The following is a 26,048-nucleotide window of genomic DNA, read 5'->3' as shown; positions in this document are numbered from 1 at the left end:
GCTGATTCCAGAYACCGGGAATTTAGGGGAAAAGGACCCTCCAGATGCATCGAGGGCTCAGGGAAGTCTCGGCTGACGGGTGGAACGCAAACCTGAGTGGGGCAAGGGYGAGGAGGGGGCAGGAGGCGGCGGAGGCAGAGCCGCCCGTGCGGTGCTCACCCACGGTGGCGCGGAGGTTCCGCTGCGCGGGGCGCAGCAGCGCCGACCGCGGTCCCTGGGCAACCTGCCCGGCGGCGGGGACGGGGCACTGGGGGCAGGGGCGGGCCCGACCCAACCCGACCCGGGCCGGGCCGGCGGGGGCCGGTCTGTGCTCGGGGAGGCGAGGCGAGGAGGGGGCGGCGGTGGTGTGTGTGGCGGCGGCGGGCGGGAGGAGGCGGAGGGCGGCCGGGGCGCGCCGCCCGGGGCTGATTGGCCGCCCAGTTTATAAGAGGTGCCCGGCCGGGGCGGCGAGGTTGTTTTGCCGGCGCTGGGGAGCTCGGCGGAGCCGCGTGTGGAGCCGTCGGAGCGGAGCGGAGCGGAGCTGCGATGCGTCGCGCCAGTCGAGACTACACCAAGTACTTGCGCGGCTCCGAGGAGCTGGGCAGCGGCGCCGCCCACGAGAGCGCCCCGGCCCCGCCGCCGCCGCCGCCGCCCGCGCACCCGCACCCGCCGCCCGCGTCCCGCTCTCTCCTCGTCGCCCTCGTCCTGCTGGGGCTGGGGCAGGTGGTCTGCAGCGTGGCCCTCTTCCTCTACTTCCGAGCTCAGGTAAGCGGGGACCGGCGCGGGCGCTTCCAYCATGGGAAGTGCGGCCGCCTCGCACCCGTCGGAAGAGGGGAGCACCCTCGTGTCGATGCGATCRAGGCGATAACTTAAAAAAGGAAATACAAGGAAAAGTTTGAGAACAACTTTATCTGTCTCTGAAGTTGATCCAGCTCTGAGAGGGATAGGGCTGGTGGGCTCCCAGTGCCATGCCCAGCTTGTGCTGTCCCCTGCTCACTGGAGCTGCTCGGGCCGAGGGGTTCCAGGTCGCGCTCCAAGCATCGGATGCATTTTGGGGTACAGGGCGGCGCAGCGAGGGTGGACATGAGAGGTTCCCTGATTCGGGAAACAGTTTAGTCCTGATCCTTCATCAAAGTCTTGCAGGGCTTTGGTTTTTAATGATTGACTTTCAGTTTTCTAMTGGAGAAAAGTTTGGTATTGGATATTAGAGAAAGGTTCTTCCCCCAGAGGATGGTTGGGCACTGGAACAGGCTCCCCAGGGAAGTGGTCACAGCACCAAGCCTGACAGAGCTCAAGAAGTGTTTGGACAATGCTCTCAGGCCATGGCGTGATTTTTGGAGATGTTGCTGTGCGGGGTCAGGAGTTGGACTTGATGATCCTTGAGGGTCCCTTCCAGCTCAGCATACTCTGATTCTGTGACATAGCTGAGGTCTTGGGCTGCCATGAGCGTTTCACCAGCATGAGCAATTGTTTTAAGGACAGAAAATATCACCATGCAACACCACTTGGCATGGTTTGTCTGACATGCTGTGCAGGGCCAGAGGTGCCTACTGCAGCCCAGGAGCTTTTCCTGGGTCTCTGGGCATTTCTGGGAGAGAGGCGCCCCGCACCTGCCTGGCCGCAAGTCTGCCGGGATGCCTCAGGAGAGGCAGMGGTGCGTGCCGAGAGGAGCGCGGGGAGGTGTCGCTGTGGGGGCAGATAAGGTGAYGAGCGGTTGGGCTTTCGGAGAGAAGAGGAGCCTGCTTCTTGGAAATGGCTCRGCTGCCTGGATTCCCTCGCTGCTGCATCTCTTACCCTGCAAGGCTGATCTCTCTCAGAGGAAGTGGGGAGCTGCCAGCTAGTTGGTTCTCAGGGCTAGGTGTTAGATTTCTGCCTTGCTTTATTGTCGGATGCTAATTAGTTCTATTAATGTGGGTCCCGCTGCCGTCATGGAAGTGGTACTTCTGTTGTGTGTACTTTTCATTTGAAGTCGGCAGRGAGTGGAAATCTGTTTCTTTCGGTTAACTTTCTAGGTAGAGGCACTTGATCTTGAGGTAGCAGGCTGGATTTCTTAACAAGGTGCGCTCTGAAAACAGGTGTTGCACAAGTGTATACCCACTTAATCAATGAATGTCTGACTGTCAAATGTACAATAGGGCTGCTGAGGATTTATTATGCAGACCATTTCATATTTTYTTACCGACAATGGCTTTGTGTTTTCCATTTTTCCAAAAATAAAATGTAACGGCAGTACAGCACTTAGTTAATCATAACTTGTATATTTCAGAAGGGTGACATCTAATTTCTGGGACTCATTGTAAAGTAGCTTAAARCTACTTGTTTTCTTGACAGTGAAATAAATGAATGCCTGTTTCAGCTTGTGACAGGGGAATGTTTTTCACTCCAGATGTTCATGAACTTGAAAAGACATTCTTGTCAAAACATAGCTCAGGGATGCACAGCTATATATTCATTAGTGGCCTAGAGAGTCATTGCAATCAAAACAACTAATCAAAGTATACTCCTTTATTAAAGACTCTTTCTGATAGGTACYTGTCAGTTCTTCATGTGTGCCTAACAAAGGGTAAAAAGAACCATAATGGCTACTTTTCTTTGCTAASTTGATTTAAAAAATGGCATGGTCCAGGTGTAACTCTGCATTTGACAGCTTAACTCTCTTGCTAGGTACTTGTTCCTGTAGTAGTGCTGCTGAATGGGGGCCTTTGTAAATATGAGCTTCCAAAACATCTAGAAGAGGTGATGAAGCTCAGTGAAGGCTTGGCTGAAGTCTTGCCTAAAAAATTCTTAATGGAGAAAATGTCATCACTGCAAAATAGAATAATAAGTATACTCCTGCAGTAGATACATTATTCGCTATAAGAATATATGATAATTCCTATTTGCTCACCATTTATAATTGTGAAATAAGATAGATGGAAAAATATAGTAGGTTCTGCAGAAGTTAATTCTTATTTCACACTCTTAGAGATTTGTGTTATTTATATAAGACACGATCAGACCTCTTTTTTGGAAAACATTTCTGTGAAGTTTGATTATATTACGCTGCCTCAATTTGGCCTTTTCAGTGTAAATTTCAGCTATCTAAATTTGTACTTTAATAACAGCACTTTATTTTGTATTAATTTCATTAAAATAAAGAGGACCTAGTAGAAACAGTTCATGAAAAGWCTTGAATTGTTTGCTTGGCAAATTAAGAAAATGTGGATTAGAAAGGTTTGACTGTATATGCTGATATTAAGAAATTATGCATCTTAGAAGCTCTTTAAAACCCTATCTAAGAGTCTGAGTAAACTCTGACTCAGTTTTACCGTTCACATTTTGTCTGTATTCGCATAAAATCATTTGGGCTGGATCATGACACAGTATAAGCTGAGACAATAGTTGAGGTTTTGGTTTTTCCTTAATTTTGTTTATTTTGTGGCTTGAGCATTTGGAATTTCACAAGACACATAACTGAGACTGACACTAGGTTTTCACGGGTAAACACATGTTTGTGGCCAAGAAATAATGCAGTGCAATGCAAGTGAGACAATGAGCTGGTATGTTGAGAAAGAAGGAAAAAAAAAAGCAACGAGTTTGAATTTTACCAATATTCTCATAATAGTGTTCTGAAATGTAAAAACATTTAGGATATTCTAACTTTGCTTTTTGGTCTATCCTGTGCAGTGTGCTGAATCAAGGAAATTAAACAACCACAAAATATATTTGTTTTAAGCATTTATTTTGCTCATACTTTGAGGAATATTTTCTCATTATGAAAATGCCATGAAAATTTAGTTAGATACTGGGAGTAGCTTGAGATCATCACTCAATAGAGACCTATGCACAGCATGAGATGAGAGAGCAAAGTATTTTATTAAATTTTCACTGGTAAATGCTGAGGTGTAGTCTCCAAAAGCTTAGATTTTAAGCTTTTCTCTTTGGTCTATTTCCTTAGTGCACTTAGAACCCAAAAGAGTAGGAGCCTGGTCTAACATTGAACTGACTGAACTGGAGGGCATTGAAGCAAACTGGAAATGCCCAAACTGAAATGGGGTGGCTGGGTGTCTAACTCCCACAGGTAAAGCTAGACCTGTAGGAGTATGCACTTTTTCCATTTTGAAAAAGTCTGTACAGATGTTAGGTRTTCTATCAGATTGAAGAGTTCATACTTGGATAAATGGTGACCTGGAAGTCAGATTTTTATTGCCATTTCATGCTGATGTGGAACTCTGACTTTCACTGTGGTTTGTTTTCGAACAATTGCCTTTCAGCTTCATCTGTAGTTTTGWGAGCATTGTGGCTAACAGAAAAACAGCTTGCTGGGAGTCAGTATCTCTTGGAAGCCTGGAAGAACCCCTTCTCGGGGGAAGAAAGGTCATGGAGTGCAAAGTGATATTTGATAGTCTGGAAAGTGGTTTAAGTTCGAAAAGAAGTACAAGTATAAATGTTAAACATTTATTGTTGTAAGTGTTTAATGCAATACTGTAACAGTGCATAATTGAGGCAAAATTTAATAGTAAAGGTGGCTGGAATGTATTGTGCCTTTCAAAACCAAACTGACTATTTTYACATCAGAAAATTGGTTCCTAAATCAGTAAGTTCATTTGGTCTCACCCACAAYGCTGGAATTCATTATGGCTGCCCTGAATTGGGTGCAAAGTGTCCAGAAATACAACTGGAATGATGAGAGATATGCTGAAGATCAGGGGGCACTGAAGAGTCTGATCTGATTTCAAGGCCAGGCAAAATGGATATTAAAAAGTAAGCTAGACACTCCTCTCCTTAGTTTAATTCTTTCAGGGTATTTAGGTTACTTCACACTTTATAAAACTTTYTCCTTTATTTTTGTTTGCATCTTGATGTTTCTTCTAAATATTAAATTTTCAGGACTTTTTCAGAAGGTGCCGTGCCCTGCAAGTTAGCAAGCTGCTTTTGGTATTTCATGATAATTTTCTTGTTCTTCAGAAGTTCTTCTCAAAACGCATCTTTGGAAGTTTTTCTGAGCATCTCTACTTCCCCAGTTTTGATCTTAGTGCTTGGTAGTGCTTGTTTACAGCCATGGCAGTTCAGTGTGTGTTCTTTGTAAAGATGAAAGGTGAAGAATTTCTGAGAATGCCTTTTCAGACAAGTGAGATAATTTTCATAGTTTATTGTGGTGAAAGTTAGGTATTCTTTGAAAAAGGTAAGGACAACAGGTAGKTTAGCTAGTCCCAATATCAGAGTTTCCCCTTATCGAACAGCAAATCTCTAGAGACTTGCAGTTYTAGTCAAGATAGGCTGCACAGCTCCAAGCTGCTGAAGACATCAGTTGCAGTGTTTTCATTAAGCTTCAGTCTTTTACCTGTAGGTGCAGAGCTCCTGTTTTTCTGTCTCAAGCCTTCAGGAGATAAACTATAATCTGAGCAAGTGATTCTGTGGTACCTGCTGTTACTGTTGTGGTATAGAATTGTGTGACACATTTGAGTGATTGCTGGTGTGTGATAGCTGTGAGTATATGCTGACATGATTTGTCATGCTGGSCACTCAGGCCTTTAAAAATTTCATGATCTTTGTGCTGTAAAACCTAGTTTTCTTGCCTGTTRTTCTGAAGATGTGTTTTAATAAATCCAAAATGGGAATGATGGTCTCTGACTAGTAGAATTACTGGTAAAAATGAGTGTCTACTGGCAGTTATTTTATGGTAGCTTTCTATCTTCTATCCTGTGATTTGAGTAGAGGGAGTATCTGGATATCCAGATCCTGTTAGAGGCATCAGTTCCCTCAGGTGTCCAACAACCCCAACACGAGAGGGCTACATCTGAAATAACRGGTCCTACTTTGGGCCCTTCAGTACCAGAGTCATGTCAATGCCCTGGAAAGAGTCCAGCAGTGACAGGTAGGGGCTGTAATGTATAAAGGAATGGAGAACTGGATTCTTCGAACCTGGCAAAGGACACTGAGGTAAGGGAGGCTAATTACTGTTTTTAGCTGCCTAAAGATGTCAGGCTCTTCAGAGGTGCACAGCAARAACAAGAGGCACAGTCATAAGTTGCAGCAAGAACTGTGACTGGACATCAAAACCAAGGTTTTTTTGTACACTGGAAATGGTGAAATTTTAGGACAGTTTGCCCAGAGGGGCTGGAAGTCTCCATTGGTGGATGTTCCCTAAAACTTGTCTAGACAAGGCCTTAACCCATCTGACCTAAGTTACAAGTTGGTCCTGCTTTGAGCAGGGGGCTGGACCAGAGACCTCCAAAGGTGCCTCCCAACCCRAATCATTCTACATTAACCCCCTTTTAGCAGCGGTTGGTAAACATTTTGTSGTTTTGGGGTTTTTCTTAATTATTTTAGTCTACAGTTGGTTTCCTGACTTTGGAATRCAAGTGGGAGATAGTGTGAGAGATGCTTTTAGAGTGCAATTTTACACTTGTTTAAAGCTAGCGCTGCCTTCCTGCTATTTCATTCCTATGCGTATCCCTCTACTGGCTCTGATGCTTGCCTGATATTTGGAGTGACTTGGTTTTGGGGAGCTAATCTTACAAGAAATTTTGCCAGCAAAAATTCCTCCCTTGTTACTGATTTAGGAGATTGAAATCCAGGAATTAAATTCTTTGGCCAAGAGGATGAGAGCACAGACATGCTGGTTTAGATCTCCTTATGCAGTTAATGTGGCTGTGCTGCAGTGGCTGACTTCAGAAGGCGTTAATGTAGTTTTTAGCACTTAATTCATAGTKCTGCAGTGGCTTTACACAGATTTTCTTTGGGGTTCAGCTGTGTCAGGCCATCACAGGAAGATGTTACTGCATCTGAGCCATTCTGTAAGTCACTGCTACCCCTCTGCTGAAAGCTGTGGCATCTTCTGATCTTCGGGTTAACCTTTTATCACCATGTTTCATTGTTTCATATTATTAATTCCAAATCTGCAGGGATGACTGAGACAGCTAAACCAGATCATAGGGTCACATACTGGTCTTAATGAATCAGATGAAGAACGTTCCATCTGGAGACTTGAGCAGAAGGATGGTGATGGAGGAGATGGCATTTGGTACTGCTGTCTGTGCAACAAATGTCTCTTTTCTGTGTGTGATTAGTGGGTGGCTGCCTGTCTGGTGTAGACTTTAATTCAGCTCTGTAATGCTAACCTTATGTTTTCAAGTTAATTAATTTCTTAGGGGTTAGAGACTTGACTTTATATTCCTGTGAACAAATAATATAACATGTCTGATTCACTCTGTTTGATTCGCTGTTTTGTATTGGGAAAAASTTCTATTTGATGTGCTGTATTGTCCAGTGCTGTGTTAAAGGAAACTGAACACTAGGCACTGTCTTCAGTGTCTTGGTATTCCTACATTGTAATTACAAATAACTTTTTGTAATTCTCAGATAAAATTGTTCCTTCCACCTAATCAGAAAGATAGAAGTAAATGTTCTCTAATAGGCTAGTTGGTATAGTTAGCAGGAGTTAATGGAAGTTGAGACCAATTTCTAGGCCATCTCTGAAAGTCGTTAAAATCTCTTGAGTGTAAAAGATTTGGTGTATGTGAAGAGAGGATGGAATGGTTTAAAGTAGTGTTAATGCAATAAAACTGTCAAGGTAAAATCCTAACAATTGGAATATCTTCATTATACCTACTGAGAGGATTCAAGATTTAAAAATATACTTGATTCAGTCACAAAGACTGATCGCTGAAAATGTCTTGCAGATAGTCTTATCTTACCATTCTCTGTCCTGACGCAGAAGTGTTCTGTGGTGCAGCTGAATAATCTTTTAGTCTTTTGATTTTTGCTGTTTTGATGACTCTTTCATACAGCAATATCCCTTGCCACTGTTGTGGCTTAATCCCAGCTGGCAACTAAATTCCACACAGCTCCTCACTCCCTGTTGGAGTTAGGGAGACAATTGGAAGAGTAWAAGTGAGAATTCATGGGTTGAGATAAAGTTTAAAAGGTAAAGCAAAAGCTGCACACATAAGCAAAGCAGAACAAGGAACTCATTCACCACTTCCCATGGGCTGGCGGCTGTTCAGCCATCCTCAGGAAAGCAGGGCTCTGTCATACATAAAGTTACTTGGGAAGACGAATGCCATAACTCCAAATGTCATCCCTTTCCTTCTTTTTCCCCTCAGCATTATATGCTGAGCATGATGCTATTTGGTCTGGGATATCCCTTTGGTCAGTTGTGGTCAGYTGTCCAGGCTGTGTCCCCTCCCAGCTCCTTGTGCACCCCCAGCTCCTCTCTCTGTTGGGGTGAGAGGCAGAAAAGGCCCCGGCTCAGTGTCAGCACTGCTCAGCTGTAACAAACACCTCCCTCCCTGTGTTATCAATGCTGTTTTGGTCACAAATCCAAATCACAGCCCCATACCAGCTACTGTAAAGAAAATAAACTCTATCCCAGCCACAATGAGCACATCCGTCAAATAGTTCCAGTGATACCTGACTGACAGTTTCAGTGATATGGGTTCAGTGATAAAATAATTTCAGAGATAACTTCTGTTCTCCTCTTGAAAATGATGTGCCATACACACACATACATACTTTCCCCAAGTTTCTCTACTTGGCATTTGTCTATCATCTTACAAACAATAGCTTTTTTTTGTCATCTTGCAAACAATAGCTATGTATGTTTCCTGCAAAAATGACTGTGATATTGCACTGAGTGGTTGAAAAATGGAGTTCAAGATTATTGACTTTATCATAGGAATGGGATTTATCTTTAGCTTTTGAAAGTCACATATCTATTCTAAGCTAATGAAGTAGGCAGCACTAGAAAATAATTAATTCTCCTATCTCACATGTTTGCTGGATAAAATAAACCTTGATGTTGGACACTTTTTTTTCTCTGCATTGTTTATAATGAAAATTTAGATAATAAACTTAGCCAGGTGCCAAACTTTCAGGTTGTTGAAGAGTGTCTCTAACACTAAGAACTGTGGTTGTGCTTATGTTTTTGTTTCAGATGGACCCTACTAGAATTTCAAAGGAACATGCGCACTGTGTCAGAACGCTGTTTGGACACCAAGAAAGTACAGACTTGCATGATGCGTCCTTTGAAAGTCAAGAAGCGAAGTTAATGCCAGAATCCTGTAGAAGTGTGAAACAGGCTCTCCAAAGGGCTGTGCAGAGGGTAAGTGGCACACACTGTGTGTTCHCTTATTTCATGGTCCTGTTGAACTTAAAACAATTTTTCAAAATTCTGCATTCGGAGGTAGGTTCTGTAAATTATTTTCTGATGTTTGAATAACACCTGAAGTTTCATCCAAGATTGCATTGTGTTTGCTCATGAACCTGGTAATGGCTAACCAATTCTGCATTCTAGCCCACTTTTTTACTTTTTTTTTTTTTTTTTTTTTATTTTTTTAAGAAAGGGAGAGTTGAAGTTGCACAGAAAATAGAAAACTGATTGCAGTTAGGTGGTCAGCCGTTCTGACATTTGGATCGGCCTCAATGGTATTCATTTATGCCAATGTTTGCGTGCATTTTCCAACACCTTGGGTGCTCATAACAAGTGTCTAATCCACACTCTTCAAAGGAATCTTGCAGACAAGGTTCTCTTAAGTCAAGATCATCAGCAAGCAAAATGTTGCCTGAAGAAAAGGGAGATAGCATTTGCTCTCATTTGCTTTTATTTCTTACTCTGTCTGCTGCCCACAATGAGGGATATTTGGTTTTGCTCACTTTGCCAGTTCTGTGCAGACCATTCTCAAGCTGGCATAATTCCTACTTTGCCATAGCATGATAACTGGGTGGTCTTTGCCCAGGAATTGAGAATGCTGCTTGTTCCCAAACACAAATGACAAATGTAGTCAGCCCTAATGAAGAAGCCTGGGCAAGCTGGAAATATGCAACAGTCTCCTTTTACTGCAGTTACTGCCTTTGATCTCTTTGTGTTCATGATAGTGTTTAGTGCTAATTGTGGGCTTTGTAACTGATGGATGTCTGCTATGGTATTTGGTTTTCCTGGCTTATCAGGCCCATTACAACTTTACTGCTTCACATCTGCATAGGACTGGTAGTTTTTCATTAAGGGCATTACAATAGATTCGAGCTGAACTCACATACACTTTAGCATGAACTGTATTTGAGCTAAATTTAGAGTATTTGAATTGTGCTAATGTGATGTTTGCTTTTAACAGAGAACTGGGAGTGACAGATCTTTTTGTGAACAAAACACAGAGAAACAGGAGTCCATGCCTTGTCCCTTTTGCTAGCCATCTCCTTCAAGACCTTAAGGGGGAAACAAAGGGTTAAGTCTGTAGGATGATTTCTTTCCTCCTGGATTTTATAGAGCCTTTCTTGCTGCACCTCCATGTGTGCTGGGCTGCTCATTCATGTGATTCCCGTGATGGAGCAAGGAGCTGGTTACAGTAAGGCAGTGGGAARCCCTGTGTTCTGGTCACTCGCTGACGGTTACTGAACGAAGGCATTGGCTTTAGCTGRGGCTTTATATCCTGCCAGTCTGGATGGAGGTTTAGTGCTGCAATGTCCTTGGCCAGGATAAGTAGTGAGTAGGGATAACTTTTTTGTCTGATGGCCATTACTTTGAGAACAATAAAATTTCCCTTGCCAAAGTAATTAGACTCTGAATTTCCTTTGAATACAACGGAGCTTATTAAGCAGCTGTGCTGGTGGTCTGGATGCTTTGTCATCTTATATCAATGACAGAGGGAAAAAATAGATAGGAAGGTGACGACCGGAGGCTTTTTGCATCTTTTCAGTACATCAGAGAAGTGAAAGTAACAGTGTCAAGGCAGACTTTATCATCATCTCAGAGCTCTGGCTTTCATTGGCCCTGCAACAACGAAGAGCAGAGATGAAGCTGTAACTTGTTTGCAGTTGTGCTAGTCCTTGGTGTGTGGGGATCCAGTTAATGGAATTTGAAGGAGGTTTCCTGCTGTCTGTGCTTTCTTCATTTTCCATAAGGAGAATCTAAAGGCTCTAAGTTATGTATGTTTAAGAGCCAGTATCCTTATTTGAACTGGCAGCATGCTTAGTGACTGAAATGGAACACTTCAAAATACCATTTATGTTTCATGATTTTTCAATATATTGCCTTTTGCAATTCAAGCTGTTCAGGAAATGAAAATAGACAACTTTCTTTTGCTCAGGTTTATGGTCTGGTTACAGCTTCTAGCTTCCCGCAACAGTTCTCATCGGTTTTCTTTGCACACCTGTAGACGTGGTGCTTAAATGTAAAGCAGGGATTGATGTTGAAAATGAAAGTGCTCTTATGAAACCACTGTAGTAGGGCTGCAAGGTCCAGTCTAGAAATACTTGTCTCCTAAAAAAAARTAAAGTTTTTTTCTTTTAATCAAGATCTAATGATTGATTCTTTAACATATTCCAGGATAAAACCTCTGCTTAAGGAACAGCTTACAAAGTAGAGAGCATATTTTCAATATTGCATATAAACTTTCAAGCAGACAAATAATATACTTTCCTAGCCAGTCTGTTTGCTTAATTTTTTTCCATGTAAGCCTAAAAAGCTTTTGGCAGTCCAGATGCACTAACCACAGTCCTTATGAAGTCTGTTATGAGCCTGAAGTGGAAAGGACTACAAACATATCTTGGGTCAATCCATAAGTAACTTTCCTTGGCAATGCTCCCAGCTTCTAGCTGCCTGTGGAGTTCAGGCATAAGCTATTCTCCCACATGGCAACAGAGTGCTTTGCTAGACCTCCAGGGCAGCATTTATAAAGAGATCCATATACTTAGCAGACATTTAAAGAGCACAGTTATGGACCAAGTAAAGGTTTCACAAGTGATTGCTGTAAGTTGTTAAAATTTCACTACTATTTTGTAGGTTTCCATCCTACAATCTTACATCATGCCTTTTTTTTTTTTTTTTTTTTTTTTTTTTTTTTTTTTTNGCAAGCAATAGACTACTCATTTGGAGAGAGATGGTATCACTGGTCTCTAAACTGTAGTCTGATTAATATTGGTTCATGTATTTTCTATTTCACTTCCTTCCTGATTAGCATTCTTCAGATTGCTGAATTTCCGGCAAGAGAAYCAGATACTTCTTCCTGGTATCAACTGTACTTAAACCACTTGGTAATAAAAGAATCAAGTGCATAAAGAAGCTTTAAGACCACAGCTGAAGCAATAAGTGACTGTCCAGAGGAGTTCTCATTGGTCTCAAAAGGCCACTTAGAAATGGTCAAAGTAGATACTGAGATATTGTAAAAGCTAAAGGAGACTAAAAACCTTTCACAAATGTCATGTGTTCAGGTGTAGCCTTGTCTCTGCATCCTCAGCATTGGTCATAACTGGAAAAGCAAGAGCTGTTTTTGCAGCCTGCTGTGGATGAGGTAGAGAGCAGTTTCCAACTTTCCAGTCACTTAAAGCATGACTTTTAGCTTTAAAATGAGAAAGTTTTGGAGCTTCTTAGTAGCCTCTTGTTTTTTTTTTTTTGGATGAAGGGAAGACATGTTTTYCATTTTTGTGACTAACTCCTTGTTTGTTGTTTAAACAGTGAGTGTATGGAGGAGGTTGGAATGTGGKAAGCAGGCCAGCAGAGTTGGCTTGGTGGGCAGTGAGCAAATGACAAAGGTGTACAAGTGCAGCTTGTCATAAGATTAAGAGTGGTGTGATTTTTGTGTACAGTTCTGCTAAAAATAACTGAACAGCTTGGTATCACACACGGTTCTGGGGATGGCAGTCTTCAGAGAAGTCACTGGTAATGTTTTGTCAGCAGTTTTCGTGCCATTACAGCAGTGTCTTAGTCACGGGTTCTGTTGAGCTGTTTCTGCCTTCTTAATAAGCATCGACATTGTGAGTTAGTGTGTGAGACACTTCAGGAGCTAAAAAATACAGTTGATACTTAAGAGATTTGAAAAGTCACAGCTCTCAGTTCCTTGCAGTAAGAATCACAGGGGATTTTTTAATCCCATTAAGAGGCTACTTTCAGACATCTGCTAAAAAATGTCCTTTAGCATCAGAAGCAAAAACGTGATTAAATGCTTTTCTAAGGTGGGTTGTGTATCAGCACCTTGGAACTGTATGAACATTTAGTAAGAAAAAAAAATCAAGAAGTGTTTAATTACTTATTCTTCAGGAGAAAACCTACAAATCCATATCTKTTTTCTAGGGAGTAGTTCATGTGTTTCATCTTCCTTTTGGAAACCAAGGCAACATAAAAAAAAAATCAAAATTTCAAAAAATCAAAATGAGGCAGATCAGAATCAAGTGAAGAGCTAGGCACCAGTCCAGACCTTAGAGACTTGATGGAGGATTTTATTTCCTGTCCACGGTCTAGCCACTTCTGATCCATTGACAGGTTCRGAGAAGTGTCAGTTGACTCAAACCTACAATCTTGGTGTTATTAGTGCCATGATCTGACCATCTGAGCAAACCATGGGCTCCAGGCAAGCAGAGCTGTGCCCCAGGGCTCCCCGGGTGGCTGTCCTGCTTACCGAGCGGTGACACTGCAGATGAACAGCACCCCCACCAGTTAAAATAGMAGCTCGGGCTGCTTTTGGTGAGGAGCAGAGCCATTCTGTGTGCAAGATGAGCTGAGTCAGGCTGCTGGGTCTTAGGAGGTGAGAGATTCAGCTCCTTAAGCTGGAGCACCCTTGGAAATGTGCAGAAGCAGGACTCAATGCTCCTGAGAAAAAGGTAAATTAAAAGTAGATTAGCAGGTGACCAGTTCAGGGATTTCAAGGGCTGAGCAGTTAACAACCATGGGGTTTTTTTTTTTTTTTTTTTTTTTTTTTTTTTTTTTTTTTTTTTTGTACAAAGTCTAGATAATAGGAAATTAAAGTGTGCGTAGTTCTTTGTTTTGGATCTGCTCAGTAGGCTTTCCAGGCAACGACCTCACGACCTCCCAGAGGAAAGGATATCAAAATAAACTCCACATCTGAGAAGTTTCGACTAAGAAAGCAAGAAAACAAAGATGTCTCCYCTTCAAGGGAAAAAGGGTTAGAATAGGTGTGCTGCTATAATCTCTGAGACCGTGGCCCATCTTCCAGGCTCTTCTTACCTTATGTCTTGCTCTCTCTTTAGAGGCTGTTGCCATTTTTCACAGTACCTTGAAATCTTGCAATCTCTTGTCATCTTCCTGTTTCCTTCTCAAATGTGGCTAGTGGCTGATGCTGATGTGCAGCTCCTAGAACTGAACTTTATTTTCRTGCTCCTAGAACTGACATTGAAGTAGGAAGATCAGAGAAGCAAAGTGAATGTAAATGCAAGAGGTGGATGTGAGTTTTGCTGTTTTTGAAGTTGTGATTCTTCTGGTTTTCTTCGYGTCTCAACAGCAAAAAGCATCTTCATGATTCTTATCTATGAAATCAGCATATCTCAGCTGAAGTATTGTGCTTTGATAGTCATACTACAGCTTCCATACTGCTGTGGCTTTTCATTTTGGTTTAACATTTAAACACTGAAAGGGGAAAGTGAGAGTAATAAATGCACCGGCTAAGGCGCTACATATTTCACTGCGGTTGCAAAATTTACATAAAAGCACGATTTCAGGTGTTCTCAGAGCAGGATTTCAAATTCTAAAACTCCCCAGTGATTGAGAGCGCAGTGGAACTTTGCTGATCTGGCCAAATCTGAGACATATTTCGTATATGTGACTTGAATCAGGCAAATAGCAGTGAGTGTGGCATAAAGATGGAGCAAAGGACCACTYTTAGGTTTCAAAGAGGACATGACTTGCTGTCTTCAGCAAAATGGCTTCTTTTACTAACCATTTTCTTGGGGGCTCCATGGTGTGAAGTATTCTGAATAATGAACATATTACCCCTGTTTTTTTAGAAAACAGATGGGGAGCSGTGGGGTAAAAGGAGACAGAACTGAGAATTGAGCATAACACTAAGACTTTAGTCCAGGCTTATAACAAGAGCAGGCTGCTTAGATTTTTGAAATCTGCTGTTTGTATCTTTTTCTCAAAAGGAATACAGGTGTSAATGATTAAAAGCAAAGCTTTTTGTGGTACCTGATGCCTGCATTTTGTGCTGTTCTTGGTTTGGGTTGCATAGGTTTCATCCACCTTAAAATTTATCTGCAGCTTTGAAGAATTACATGCTTTCCAAGTCTGGCACCCAGTCCATGTGGTCCAGTATGGATGGGGTAGATGCTTCATCCTTCAGTTCCAGTCCCTGCATACCCTGATAGAAGTGAGCCTTGATTGTAAAGCCTTGCAGCCTTCCCTGCTGGGGGCTGACTGTGAGGTGTGGAGGTTTTCATTTACCTCATCACAAATGAAATTGAGGGTTTAGCTCTCCTTAGTCATTTAAGTGATTAMACACTAGTTCCTGCATGGAACTGCCCTCTTTCTTTGCCTTTAGACTCCGAGTAATTAAATCAGTTCCTAAATTCCATTGTTTGATGTGATGCCTTCTTACAGTCATTGTTCCATTATACTTGGAGAAATGTTCCCAGTACAGTAAGTAGGAAAGGTTGTAAATGTCCTGTCACCACTACTTCAATAAATAAAGCAGAGACCATACATTTTATCRTCCCTATCCACCTTTGTTAGAATTACCAAATTGCTAGAAGTAATTTGATTGTGTGTKCCTGTTACATATATTTCATATTTACATGATGCATGTCCCAGACATCTGAATATGCTGTAGGTGGAACAGTGTCCCCAGATACATGCCCAGGGTATTGTAAGTGTGCAGACTAAACACTATTACAAAACCAAGACAACATCAAAGCAATGTCTCCTTCTCATTTTAGGAAGTCCAGCGTGCCATGGGRAGAACACCACCAAGACCAGAAAGAGGTAGGCATTGGTTTATGAATAAAAAATAGTTTAGTTCCACTAAACTTGTCTTTTGGGATAATACAATTCTTTTATCTCTAGCTGCAATGGAGGCATTAGGACTTGAACTGTACAAGAGGAACAAACCTGAGAAGCAGCCATTTGCCCATCTCATTATTGATGATAAGAATATTCCATCTGGTAAGTTCAATTTTTAGTGAATACTTCCAATAGTAATATTGATGTATTGAACAGTGAAGTATATGAAAATAATCGAGCAAAACAGCAACAGACTGGGAGTTGAGATTTTGATGGTGAGAAAAAAATTGGAAGCATTAAAGCATTTCAGAGGCAGCAGGGGTAATGTTAAAAAGACGATGGCTCCCTTTTCTATCAGTCTCGTACTGAATGGCCTCCATTTCAAATTACCACTTTCCACGATCAACCTCTGAGGGCTCGGCCTGCCTCTTTGTGCAGTCTTCAGGTGAGGGGTGAGGAAGGAAAATCTRTGTTGAATGGTCTCCTCTGAAGTTTCTCATTTCCCTTTGGCCTTTAGGGCCCTTCAGGAATTCTTCACTCCCACTGGACACCATCCATGAGGATGCATACATACACACAAGCGTGTTCCAGCACAAACATGGGCTGAGCTACTGAGTAGGGGGAAAAAATATTCTTGTGGYTTTTTTCTGCCCCTGTGGTAAGAGGATGGTACTCTTTTATCTTGCCAGAGCTCTTATTCTCTACATACCGGTACTGAGATGGCTTTGGGAATATCCTTGCTAGTACAGTATCAGGGAACAAGAAATGAGTCTGCCTTGGAGCACTCTCCAGAGGAAAGGATTCATTCCTACAATTCTAAGATATGTTAGAACAGTTTTATTTTTTGCCCTGGGGCACTGTCAGTTGAGATTTTTTCACTGTATTCTCAGTACAACAGTTGGTGTGGTAGAAGTAAACCAGAGTTTTTTTCTGAAGCTATCAGGTAGAGGATCTTAAGAAAGGGTGCATTGATCACCACTGTCTCCTTTCTCTGAAGATTTATATGTTCTGCAGTGCTGAACTCATTGTTAATTGAGCTATGCACACTGCTTTTCTGTTTTATGTAACCAAACCAAAGGGGAATGGTGTGTTGAGACTCGAAATCTGAGATTTTTAGCAGCCTGCATAGTAATACCTTGCTCTTGCTCTATTTAAAGACAAAGCACTTCTGTACAGCTTCTTGCCTGGAGGAATGGGATTCTTTCAAGTGCACTGGCATTGCCACAATCCAGCGCTTTAWAAGCAGCTTCTCAGATGGCAGTCAGAACCTCCAGAAGCTTTCTTGTTAGCTCAAATGCCTCCTGACAGGCCTCTATTTTAGTCAGATTTTGGCTTTGACCTACTTTTACAATAGGTCAGTAGTAGAGGATTCAGTGTCAGTAAACTTCTCTTAGCAATCTATCTTTGGAAGGTTTCAATTAATTTGCTAATTGTAGAACAGATCACTTATCTGCAGAAGTGGAGTATGTGCCATTGTCACAGTCTGTGAATCCATCTTTTTCTGTGTGGAATTTATTTGTTGCTTACCTGGATGTTGCTGTAAACTGTAATTTTGAAGCTGTGATTTACAGCAGCTGATAATTTTTACTGCTGTGCATTGCTGCATTAACCTTCCAGGGAGTGACACAGCACATCAGTGGGTAATGGAGAGGGAGACATTGTTCTTTTTTGCTGCAGATCCACTCCTTACCAATGTGATGAGCTGGGCACAGACACCCTTCTGATCTGGCTTTTGCCTCTTTTGGAGGAGCATTGTCAGGATGTTTAATCATGAGCACAGTTTCTGCAGGCCTCGTGAGCATTGCAGCAGTKAGGGGCTGCATCCTTAGGGACAGCTGGAGCCCTGAACCTGATGGGTGTGAGGCACCTTAATACCACACTCACTGGCATGAGGCAGTACCCACCTGTCTGGGTAGCACAGAGGTTAGTGACAAGCATAAAGAAAGAAAAATTTGCCTGAGGGTCCCCAGAGATTTTTCCTCTCCCATCTTGTTTTCTCTGACTGCAAATGGCAACTTCAATTTTCTTCCCCTAATTCTTTACCCTACATGTCTGAAATACATCTAAATTGTTTTCTGCCATCCCTGAGTGTGGACAGATCTGTTCTTAGTATTTAAAGTTCTCTGCTGTCATCACTCTGACCCAGAAAAAACAGTGTCAGAAAAAAAAAAAAGTCTTCATCACTGTCAAACAGGATTTTAAGCATTTTCTACTGAGCACTCTTCATGAGGGGGCACTGAGAAGTGTCTGAGAGAATGTTGTGCTTTGACCTGGTTCACAATAATGCAAAGTCTCAAGTGGACCTTTGCAGCTGGGGGGGGATAGTGCAAGGGAGGGGGGAAAATAACCCATTCCAGATCTTGGTGTCCCCACCCACCATTTGGCACTGAAGCTGTAGTGGTTTGGCTTGCTGTGTGTATTTTTTAAGTTTGCTGCCTTAGGTTAGAGCTGGATGCTTGCTGGTTGGTTTTTACCAGAGCTCACTATAAATGCTACCTAGGTTTTAAATGAAAACAGTGAATTTTGGTTTATAAACTGATTACAGAAATTAGTCACAGTTTGAAGGGGAAAATCAAAAACAGAAATAAATATAAATGTTAAATATATAATTTGGGGTGTGAATTGATACCTGTAGCTGYCTAAGGAAACGCTGTAGTATTCTGAGCTATTTACAGCTACAGGTTTGACTTAGCTGCCCTTTGCCTCCAGAAGACTTTTCAGAGCAAACAKTACTTTGGTCCTTTTTTCAGGTTTTATTTATACCTGAAAGCTATTAGGATGCAAACAAATTATCAAAACAGAGCTTCTTTATCCTCTGTTCACCTCACATCATCTTCTTTCTTGCTAATTGATTTTATTTAATTCATTTTTATTACTCTTAATTTAAGCTCACAAATAAACAAGACATTGTTTTTATATATCTTCAGTTTTGAGGAAGAGAGTGTGCTATCTTGAATCTCAAAATGCTTTTTGCCCTGTCTGGAAGGCTATTTTACTTATTATCCCCTGACCACTTCCTACTCTGTCAACAGGACTTACCGTGTGCTGGTTTTTAAATGGTTCCAAAGTAAATTATTTCACAGAAGGTCCTGTACTGCAGCACTTCTGACTGTCCCGTGGCTTGGGTTATGTGTCAGAGTTTCTGATACATGGAAAGCTGATCAGGCACTTACATGCTCCAGTTTTCTCCACTTCCTGTGTTTCAGGGTGCTGATTGTTTTGATGTCCCCAAATCTGAGTGTATTACCCCCAGAAGTGCTGAGAGCTTCTGATGAAGGTAGCATGGTATAATTCCTGCCAGGGCATCTTTGTGCTGTGCTGCTGGCTGCGCCTCTGCTGGAGCTCTCGGTTGTGGCAAAATGCCTGTCTGCCTCRGCTGACACAATCATAGCATTACAGTCTGGCTTGGAAGGGGCTTCCAGAGGTTATCGGTGCAAATCCTCTGCTCAGAACACATGGTCATCTACCATCATCTCTTGGCCYGTCCATCTACCTAACCATGGACAAATGAAGTGTATTCCCCTGAACATCAAAATAACATGAACAAAATTCTCCCACAGCCCCCCTTTCAATTACGAGTGACTGTGGCACCTATTTGCTCTCTTTCCCCTTCTTCAGCAGAAAATCTTCCCACTAAGGATTTCTTCAAAATGGCATCTTGAGTGGCAACTAAAAAGTGTACTTGTCAGGCAAATAAAATCACCTAGCAACTACCTGGTGTGCCATCAGGCAGTCACAGCACACCTTTCTGTTCCATCATAGGTCTACCTTCTTGTCCTCTATCTAATGTGCCTCTCCTCTGACCCAAGCAGTGATTCCTTGCTCATTCTCCTCATCTGGAAAGTGGCCCAGCCCTGCTTGGGGCAGTATTTCTCCAGATTTAATTCTGTGCACATAAAGTTCTACAACTTCCTGGTGCTTCAGAGGTGCGCTCTGGTACCCCTAACCYGGCATACCTTGCAGGTGAATAATTGTGGGATAAGAGATTTAAGATCTGGGTGTCTCTTCCAGTTAATTGATGGGTTTCAGATGGCTTTTTTGATGCACTGCAGGAAGATGGCTTCTCTTTATGATTTTGCTTTCATAATTTCTACCTGGCTTCAGGGGAGCAGCTACTTGTGATCTGCCTTTGACAACTGCTGCTTTGCTTAGGTCTTTGTGGAAGAACACCAGAAGGTTTGTGTTCTGGGCTGCTGTTACAGTACTCCTCTCACATGGAAAAGTTGCTTGCCTTTGTCAGTTATGGAAGGCTCATCCCTCTGAAATTCCTCTGTTCCTAYTTCCCCTCCCTTTCTGTACAGACAGATGCAAGAGGCATCTTTTGAACTAACCAGATGTACCTGGGGCGTTTCCCCAGCGCGCTTATGAGCACTGATGGTCCTGGGGTGTGCCTCAGTACCTGCTTGGAGGAGAGGGCACTGTGCCCTGCCATGTGCCATGGAAGGTTTGGGAAGGATGGGCTGTTCTGGTTCAATGTTGGGAGAACAAGGCACCAAATATTTCAAGCAGGCATTTAGGTGCACTGGGAGGCCGAGGTGTGAAGTCCTCTGGTGCTCACTGCAGTGGGAGGGAGCAACTGGAATCAGTGTTGTGTGCTGAAAATGGCTAGTGGTTAGGAGGACAAGTTGGCCACCTCCCATCTGCTGTGCTATGCCCTGGGTATGAATAAGAGACGGTTGGTGACTTGTGCCTATCAGGAGGTTTGTTATGTCGTAAATATTTAAAGTGCTACGTAAGGTCTAGGCAGCTTAGTGTGTAGTACTAAACATGTGCAATTGCACTGATTTCCCCCTTTTTTTGGTGTTCTCAAATGAATATATGTTTACCTTTCTACCACTACAGTCATAAGAACACAAAATATGGGAAGGTTTTATAAGTTTTCTCTTTGGGGAATTGTCAGTTTAGCTTTTTTTTTTTTTTTCCCCCCCAGAGTTTTAGTTATTCCTTGCAAACACTTACAGGTTAAAGACCAGTAATGACTTTTGCAAGTTCCTCTCAACTATTTGTGACCTGAATAAAATTTTGGGTGGAATGCAATGTCTATGTAGAGCTCATGTTGCAATGATTGCTTAGCGCAGTCAAACTATAGGCTGAGCAACTGTTTTGTACCACAGTCCATCACGTGTTCTGCTGTGAGGGCACAGTTATAAATAGCAAGCGAAATATGAGAGTGTATGATGAAAAAAGGAAATTTCTTAGGAATTTTTATCATGATTGTTTAATAGCCGATAGAACTCCAGTTGCTATTGATTGTAAAAACACAGAGGCTGCTTTCTAAATGTTGGGGCTTGTCAAATGCTTATAATTGTTTTTCTTTTTTTTTTCTGTCTCCAGGAACTCGCAAAGTGAACCTCACATCCTGGCATCATGACAAAGGCCAGGCAAACTTGTCAAATATGACATTCAGTGATGGAAAACTAATTGTTAATCAAGATGGGTTTTACTACCTTTACGCCAATATTTGTTTTAGACATCATGAAACTTCGGGAAACTTGACTAAAAGAGGGCTTCAGCTGATGGTGTATGTGATTAAGACAAACCTTAAAATGAGGCGCTTTGATGTGTTGATGAAGGGGGGAAGCACCAAATACTGGTCAGGGAATTCAGAATTTCATTTTTATTCTGTAAATGTAGGAGGGTTTTTTAAATTAAAATCTGGTGAAATGATAAGTATCCAGGTATCAAACCCATTGCTACTGGATTCTTCACAAGAAGCAACTTATTTTGGAGCATTTAAAGTTAGGGATTTAGATTGAATCTTTCAGTGTGCTGAAAATTTGTTTGAGTTTTTAGTTGTCCAGAAACAACTTGAAGAGCTGAAAATCTTCTGGAACCCAATTRTATCTGTATAAGCCATATATCTCTGAAGACACGTTTTTCTACCGCAAATGCATGGAAGGGCAAAATTACACAGTTCTCCTGATTTAGTCTTAAAGCAGTTTTACTTTTTTGTTTCCACTGGCCTCACTGGGGTCATTGTGCCTTTTGCATTGGTGTAGTTGAAATCAAAACAATTAATATTATTGAGCTCCTGTTTCCAAGTTCTGCCCTGATCTGATAAATCTGTGCTACCTTTACAAGTTTCATCTGCAAATATAGGTCAGGGCAGAACTTGGCTCCCAGCTTGCATTTTGGGCTCCATTTTGCTTGAGGTTGAGTGTTCTGACCCTGAGACAGCAAAGATAATGAAAGTGTGACTAATCCCATTGCATTTGRTGTGGCTTTTCACATGCTGAGTTGGGGCTGATTTTGCTTTGCTGCATTAGGGTTGGAGAGCTCAGACCATGGTAGAAATGAGTTGGAGAACACCTGAGCATTTCAGCTTAACTTTTATCTGTTCAAAAGGGTCCTTCCAGGAAGAAGGGTGATCGTCTCACCTTGCAGTTCTAAAAAGTTAATTATTACAGGTCGTGTTATTATTGTTGCACAGTTAATTGCAAATATAGATTGCCAAAATACAGCGTGCCTTTAGAGTATTACATTGTGCCAGAACCTGCAAAGACATTTTTTAAACAAAAAGTATGTATTTTTATATTCTGTAATATCTAAAGTTATATTTCAGGTGTAATGTTTTGTGTAAAAAAAATGTAAATTATATTGTCCTATAGTATTTGATACAAAATATTTAAAATCTCTTGCTGTTTGTATATTTAATGTCTTAAACTGTTTTTATGTACAGACATGTTAAACTGGTGCACTTTTTAATCCCAATGGGAAAAAATGCAGCTATAAGAGKTTATTTGCAATTAGCAAATGTAATATATATCCTTGTTCTTCTTAACTTAATAGATTTCTTTTCAACTTGTCAGTATTAAGGGAGGCGAAATCACACCAATGCCATGAACAATTACACCACACTGCTGGTCACTGGGTGCCTTTCAAACCTGRAGGGTAATTAAGATGGCATTATGTAAAAATAAAATTTAAAGAAATTAATACATAATACACCCCAGAAAATGTATGAGGGGTATTTATAGTTACTGAACAGGTGTATTTTCTTACAACAAAATCTGCAAATGTTAAATTCTGCAGTTGAACAGTAACTTTTTTAGCTTGGTTTCCTGAAAAAGTGAAGCTTATGTCATTGCATTGCCTGTTCTTGTCTCCCACTGTAGCTTTTAAAGCTCTGCACGCTCCTGCCAGCTTTGGCAGATGAGTGGCAGAGTTAAGAGATATTCTTGCAGGTTTTATGAGGACAGACAGCTGAGAACAACTCAGCCATTTATACTTTATTTGTCAGTGGCTGGCCACTGTTCGTTTTAGCCAACAGATTGACTGGGGAGACTCCTGCAGCGTGTGCTGTCGCTTGTAAAGTGCTTGGCCGAGAGAGGGGGTGGGTGGAATCTGAGGGTGGGTATGGGGGCCACAGGGGAAGGCTGCAAGTACTGACATGATGTTTAGTGTTCATTTGGACAGGGGACAGCAACTTTTGGGGTAAGGGGGTGAAGGGAGGGTTTTGAAGTGTTYGTGTGCTCTACGGATGATGTGGGGAAAGCCCGCTATTTATTGCAGTAGGAATCAAATCTGTAGGAATTGGGGCTTCATACAAATCCTCAGACTTTTAAATAATTTTTTTTTTGTAAAGGAACTGAGTTGAATTCAAGCAAGTATTTTATACTGTATAATAAACATTTCTTTTTAATGTTAATATTGTTTTCTTACAAAATATATTTCTAAGAAAAACCAAAACTTTGTGATTTCTTTATTTTTTGTATGTGTATTTCTTGTGCAGCTTTGATAATTTTATTCAGATTTCAGAATGTGCAGGCTGGRTATGGTGTAACTCAAGAAAACAGAGGCACAAATCAACTCTTTTAAGGAATTTTGGGGAGTTTTGATTTGGCTTCAGATCTACATCTGCTGCTTTAAASTCAGCATACATCTTTAGGGGTTGGAAATTCAGCTGAAAATGARGACCTCCCATTTATGTTTCACATCAAACAGTTGTTAGTTCACAGCTAGAAATGACTGAGGGATCCGGGGCTCTTGTTTTTTTAATTTCAGGAGCTACAGGTCAGTCATCTTTTCTGCTATAGAGATGCCCAGTGGCAGGCTCAGAGAAAAATGCCTACTCTGTGTCTGTCCTGGGGGTTTAAGCCACTCTGTGGGGAGAGGGAGATGGGGGATCAAGTGATTTGGAAGTAAACTTAGACTTAGTAGCTGACCTTGGCAAGTGCYCTGCCCACGGATGGTGTGATGTGAAGGAGGGGAGCCACCAGCACTAAATGTCATCTCARTGACAGTGGCTGTGGGCTGTGAGTGTGCTCTGGAGAAGGTCACAGCRTCTGTCGTGTGTGCTCCGTCCTTGAGCACAAGCTTGGTGATTGTCTGTGCATTCTAAGCCACCAGCAGGGCTCAGAAAGGAGCTCCTGAGGCTCAGCTTAGCCCTTGTGTTCTCATTAGGAGGGCTGTAAGCATCTGAATTTCACGGTGCAAGATGGGGCTTTAAATTCCTCTTGTGTGACAACTTCAATGCCTAAATGGCARTTGAGGGTTGTCCTGGTTTTTGGGTTTTGTCTTCCTTAGCGTCTTCTGGCTGAAAATTGTGCAGTTGTGTGATGAGCTAGGTGGGAGGGATGTGGTAATGTTCTCATGGGGCTCTATAGGTTAATGTGGGAGTAACAATTAGAAGCCAAGCCCTTACTCTGCTCCCTACAAAGTAGAAATCAAATAAGAGATCTCAATATTCTGMCTGTCTTGCCCTGGTCCCTTCTTACCCTCTCTGCATTCAAAAGGAAGCAGGAAGCTCCATGTAGTGCTCTAGGTACAGCATGATTTTGCTTTTTATATCAGAGCAGCCACAGATTGAAAAGCTTTGATGGTGTCATTTGAGGCAACCTGGGTGCATATTCCAAGATGATGAAACCTGCCTGCTCTGCCACTGACCTTCCTAAAACCAAGCCTTCTCCCAGMAAGTGCCCGTTCTTTTGTGTCTGCTTCATTTATGTGATTGCTTCATCAGAGCACAGTTAATGAAGAGAGCAGACTAATCAATTAATGGAAAGAGTTACCTTGGGAAGAAGGTGATGTGCTCTAGGYTAGGAAAGGTACTTGTGACTCTTATTTTGTATCCTTCAAAAGATAATTTTGGTCTGTGGATACAGGGTGATTATTTGCTGAAAATTGGAAGTTAAAAAAATCTTACTTGGAAGTAGTTTATTTGTAATTCAGGGTATTTGTGTGCAGGTAAACATCTGTATATTCTTACCATGTTCTTGCTAAGKCAATTTTTATACATGGGGTTACGATTGCATATTTTGGCACCTGGGTACTCCTCCCCCCGCCTTCCCAAGCTCGCTCCAGCCAGTGGCTGTTTCTTTTTCTGTCTATCCCACTTCCTTTTCTCTGGCTCCTTCCAGCTGCCTTCTGCTCACCCCACTCTTACTAACTTACAGCTCCTTTTTCTGGTGGTAGCAGCAGCCTTGGGTCAGATCTAGGTATACTCCCCCTTATTTGGCCTATTTTTAGGTAGCTTTGCTGTGCCTTCACATGGAAAAGAACAAGAATTTTGTTTGTCAAAAAGATTTTTGAACCATTAGTGCAAAGACTGAGCTGGACAGAAATGAAGRAAAGTAGTTGGGGAATAAGGAACCAGCAGGTTGGACACCCGAAGCTGCCCATGCTGCCCTTTGGTTTGGTGTACCAGCTTCGGAGGGCTCCAGACAATAACCACATGCTTGTGTTCTGCTGTTTAAAAATCAGTCTCCAGCAGAACTTTCACAGACATGGCTGTGTGCAGCATTTTGCTGTGGGGATTGGAGAAAAATCAGCCTAAACCAGAAAACGCTCTTGCACATGTACACAGGCAGTTTCTTGTTCTTTCTTCTTTCTCYGTCTCTGTATTGGTGTCTTGTGCAGTATTTCCTGGTTGCTCTATCTGGGATCACAACCTGTGGATTTGGCCAAGTGTGTGTTTATTTTTAGCTCACGGGGGTCTGACCCTGTAGATCCCATACCTTTGCCTGATGTCTCCATCTGTGACTAGCTCCAAAGCAAAGCTCAGTCATGGAAAGCTGAGAAACCTGTGTCAGCTAGAGGTTGCCAAAAACTTATTGGCAGCTTCAGGTGTTTCTTTCTTTTTTTTTTTTTTTTTTTTTAGCCTGAAGTCTGAGTCTGCTGGGGTTTCTAGCTGTGCTTCCAAGGAAATATTTGTGCTGGGGTGGAGGTGAGGGGTGTCTTTGATTTACTGCTGTCTGTTCACAATCCATTTTGTGAAGTTTAGGGAGAGCATATTTTCCTTCCATTTGTTCAGTGCTTGAGCCATGTGCTTTCCTGTGTCACACTGCTTTTCCCCAGACTGCATATCACCAAATGCCAATCAATTCATGTTTGGCTGTGACAGAAGACAAGCAGGAACTCCAAT

General features: G+C 42.0%; 1 protein-coding gene across 1 annotated transcript; it reads left to right on the top strand.

The window, feature by feature from the left end:
* Positions 1-480: 480 nt before the first annotated feature.
* TNFSF11 (TNF superfamily member 11) lies at positions 481-23,028 on the top strand. The gene is made up of 5 exons (XM_057366306.1): positions 481-744; positions 8,897-9,064; positions 15,622-15,667; positions 15,749-15,847; positions 21,020-23,028. The coding sequence occupies exons 1-5, from the start codon at positions 526-528 to the stop codon at positions 21,439-21,441; spliced, it is 954 nt and encodes a 317-aa protein (XP_057222289.1). The 5' UTR covers positions 481-525; the 3' UTR covers positions 21,442-23,028.
* Positions 23,029-26,048: the final 3,020 nt, after the last annotated feature.

This window comes from Malurus melanocephalus, unplaced genomic scaffold (assembly GCF_030028575.1).
Source record: "Malurus melanocephalus ecotype Western Australia unplaced genomic scaffold, MMel_1.1 scaffold_63, whole genome shotgun sequence".
Classification (NCBI taxonomy): domain Eukaryota; kingdom Metazoa; phylum Chordata; class Aves; order Passeriformes; family Maluridae; genus Malurus; species Malurus melanocephalus.
The sequence above is the reverse complement of the archived record's forward strand: the minus strand, read 5'-3'. Positions and strand labels throughout refer to the sequence as shown.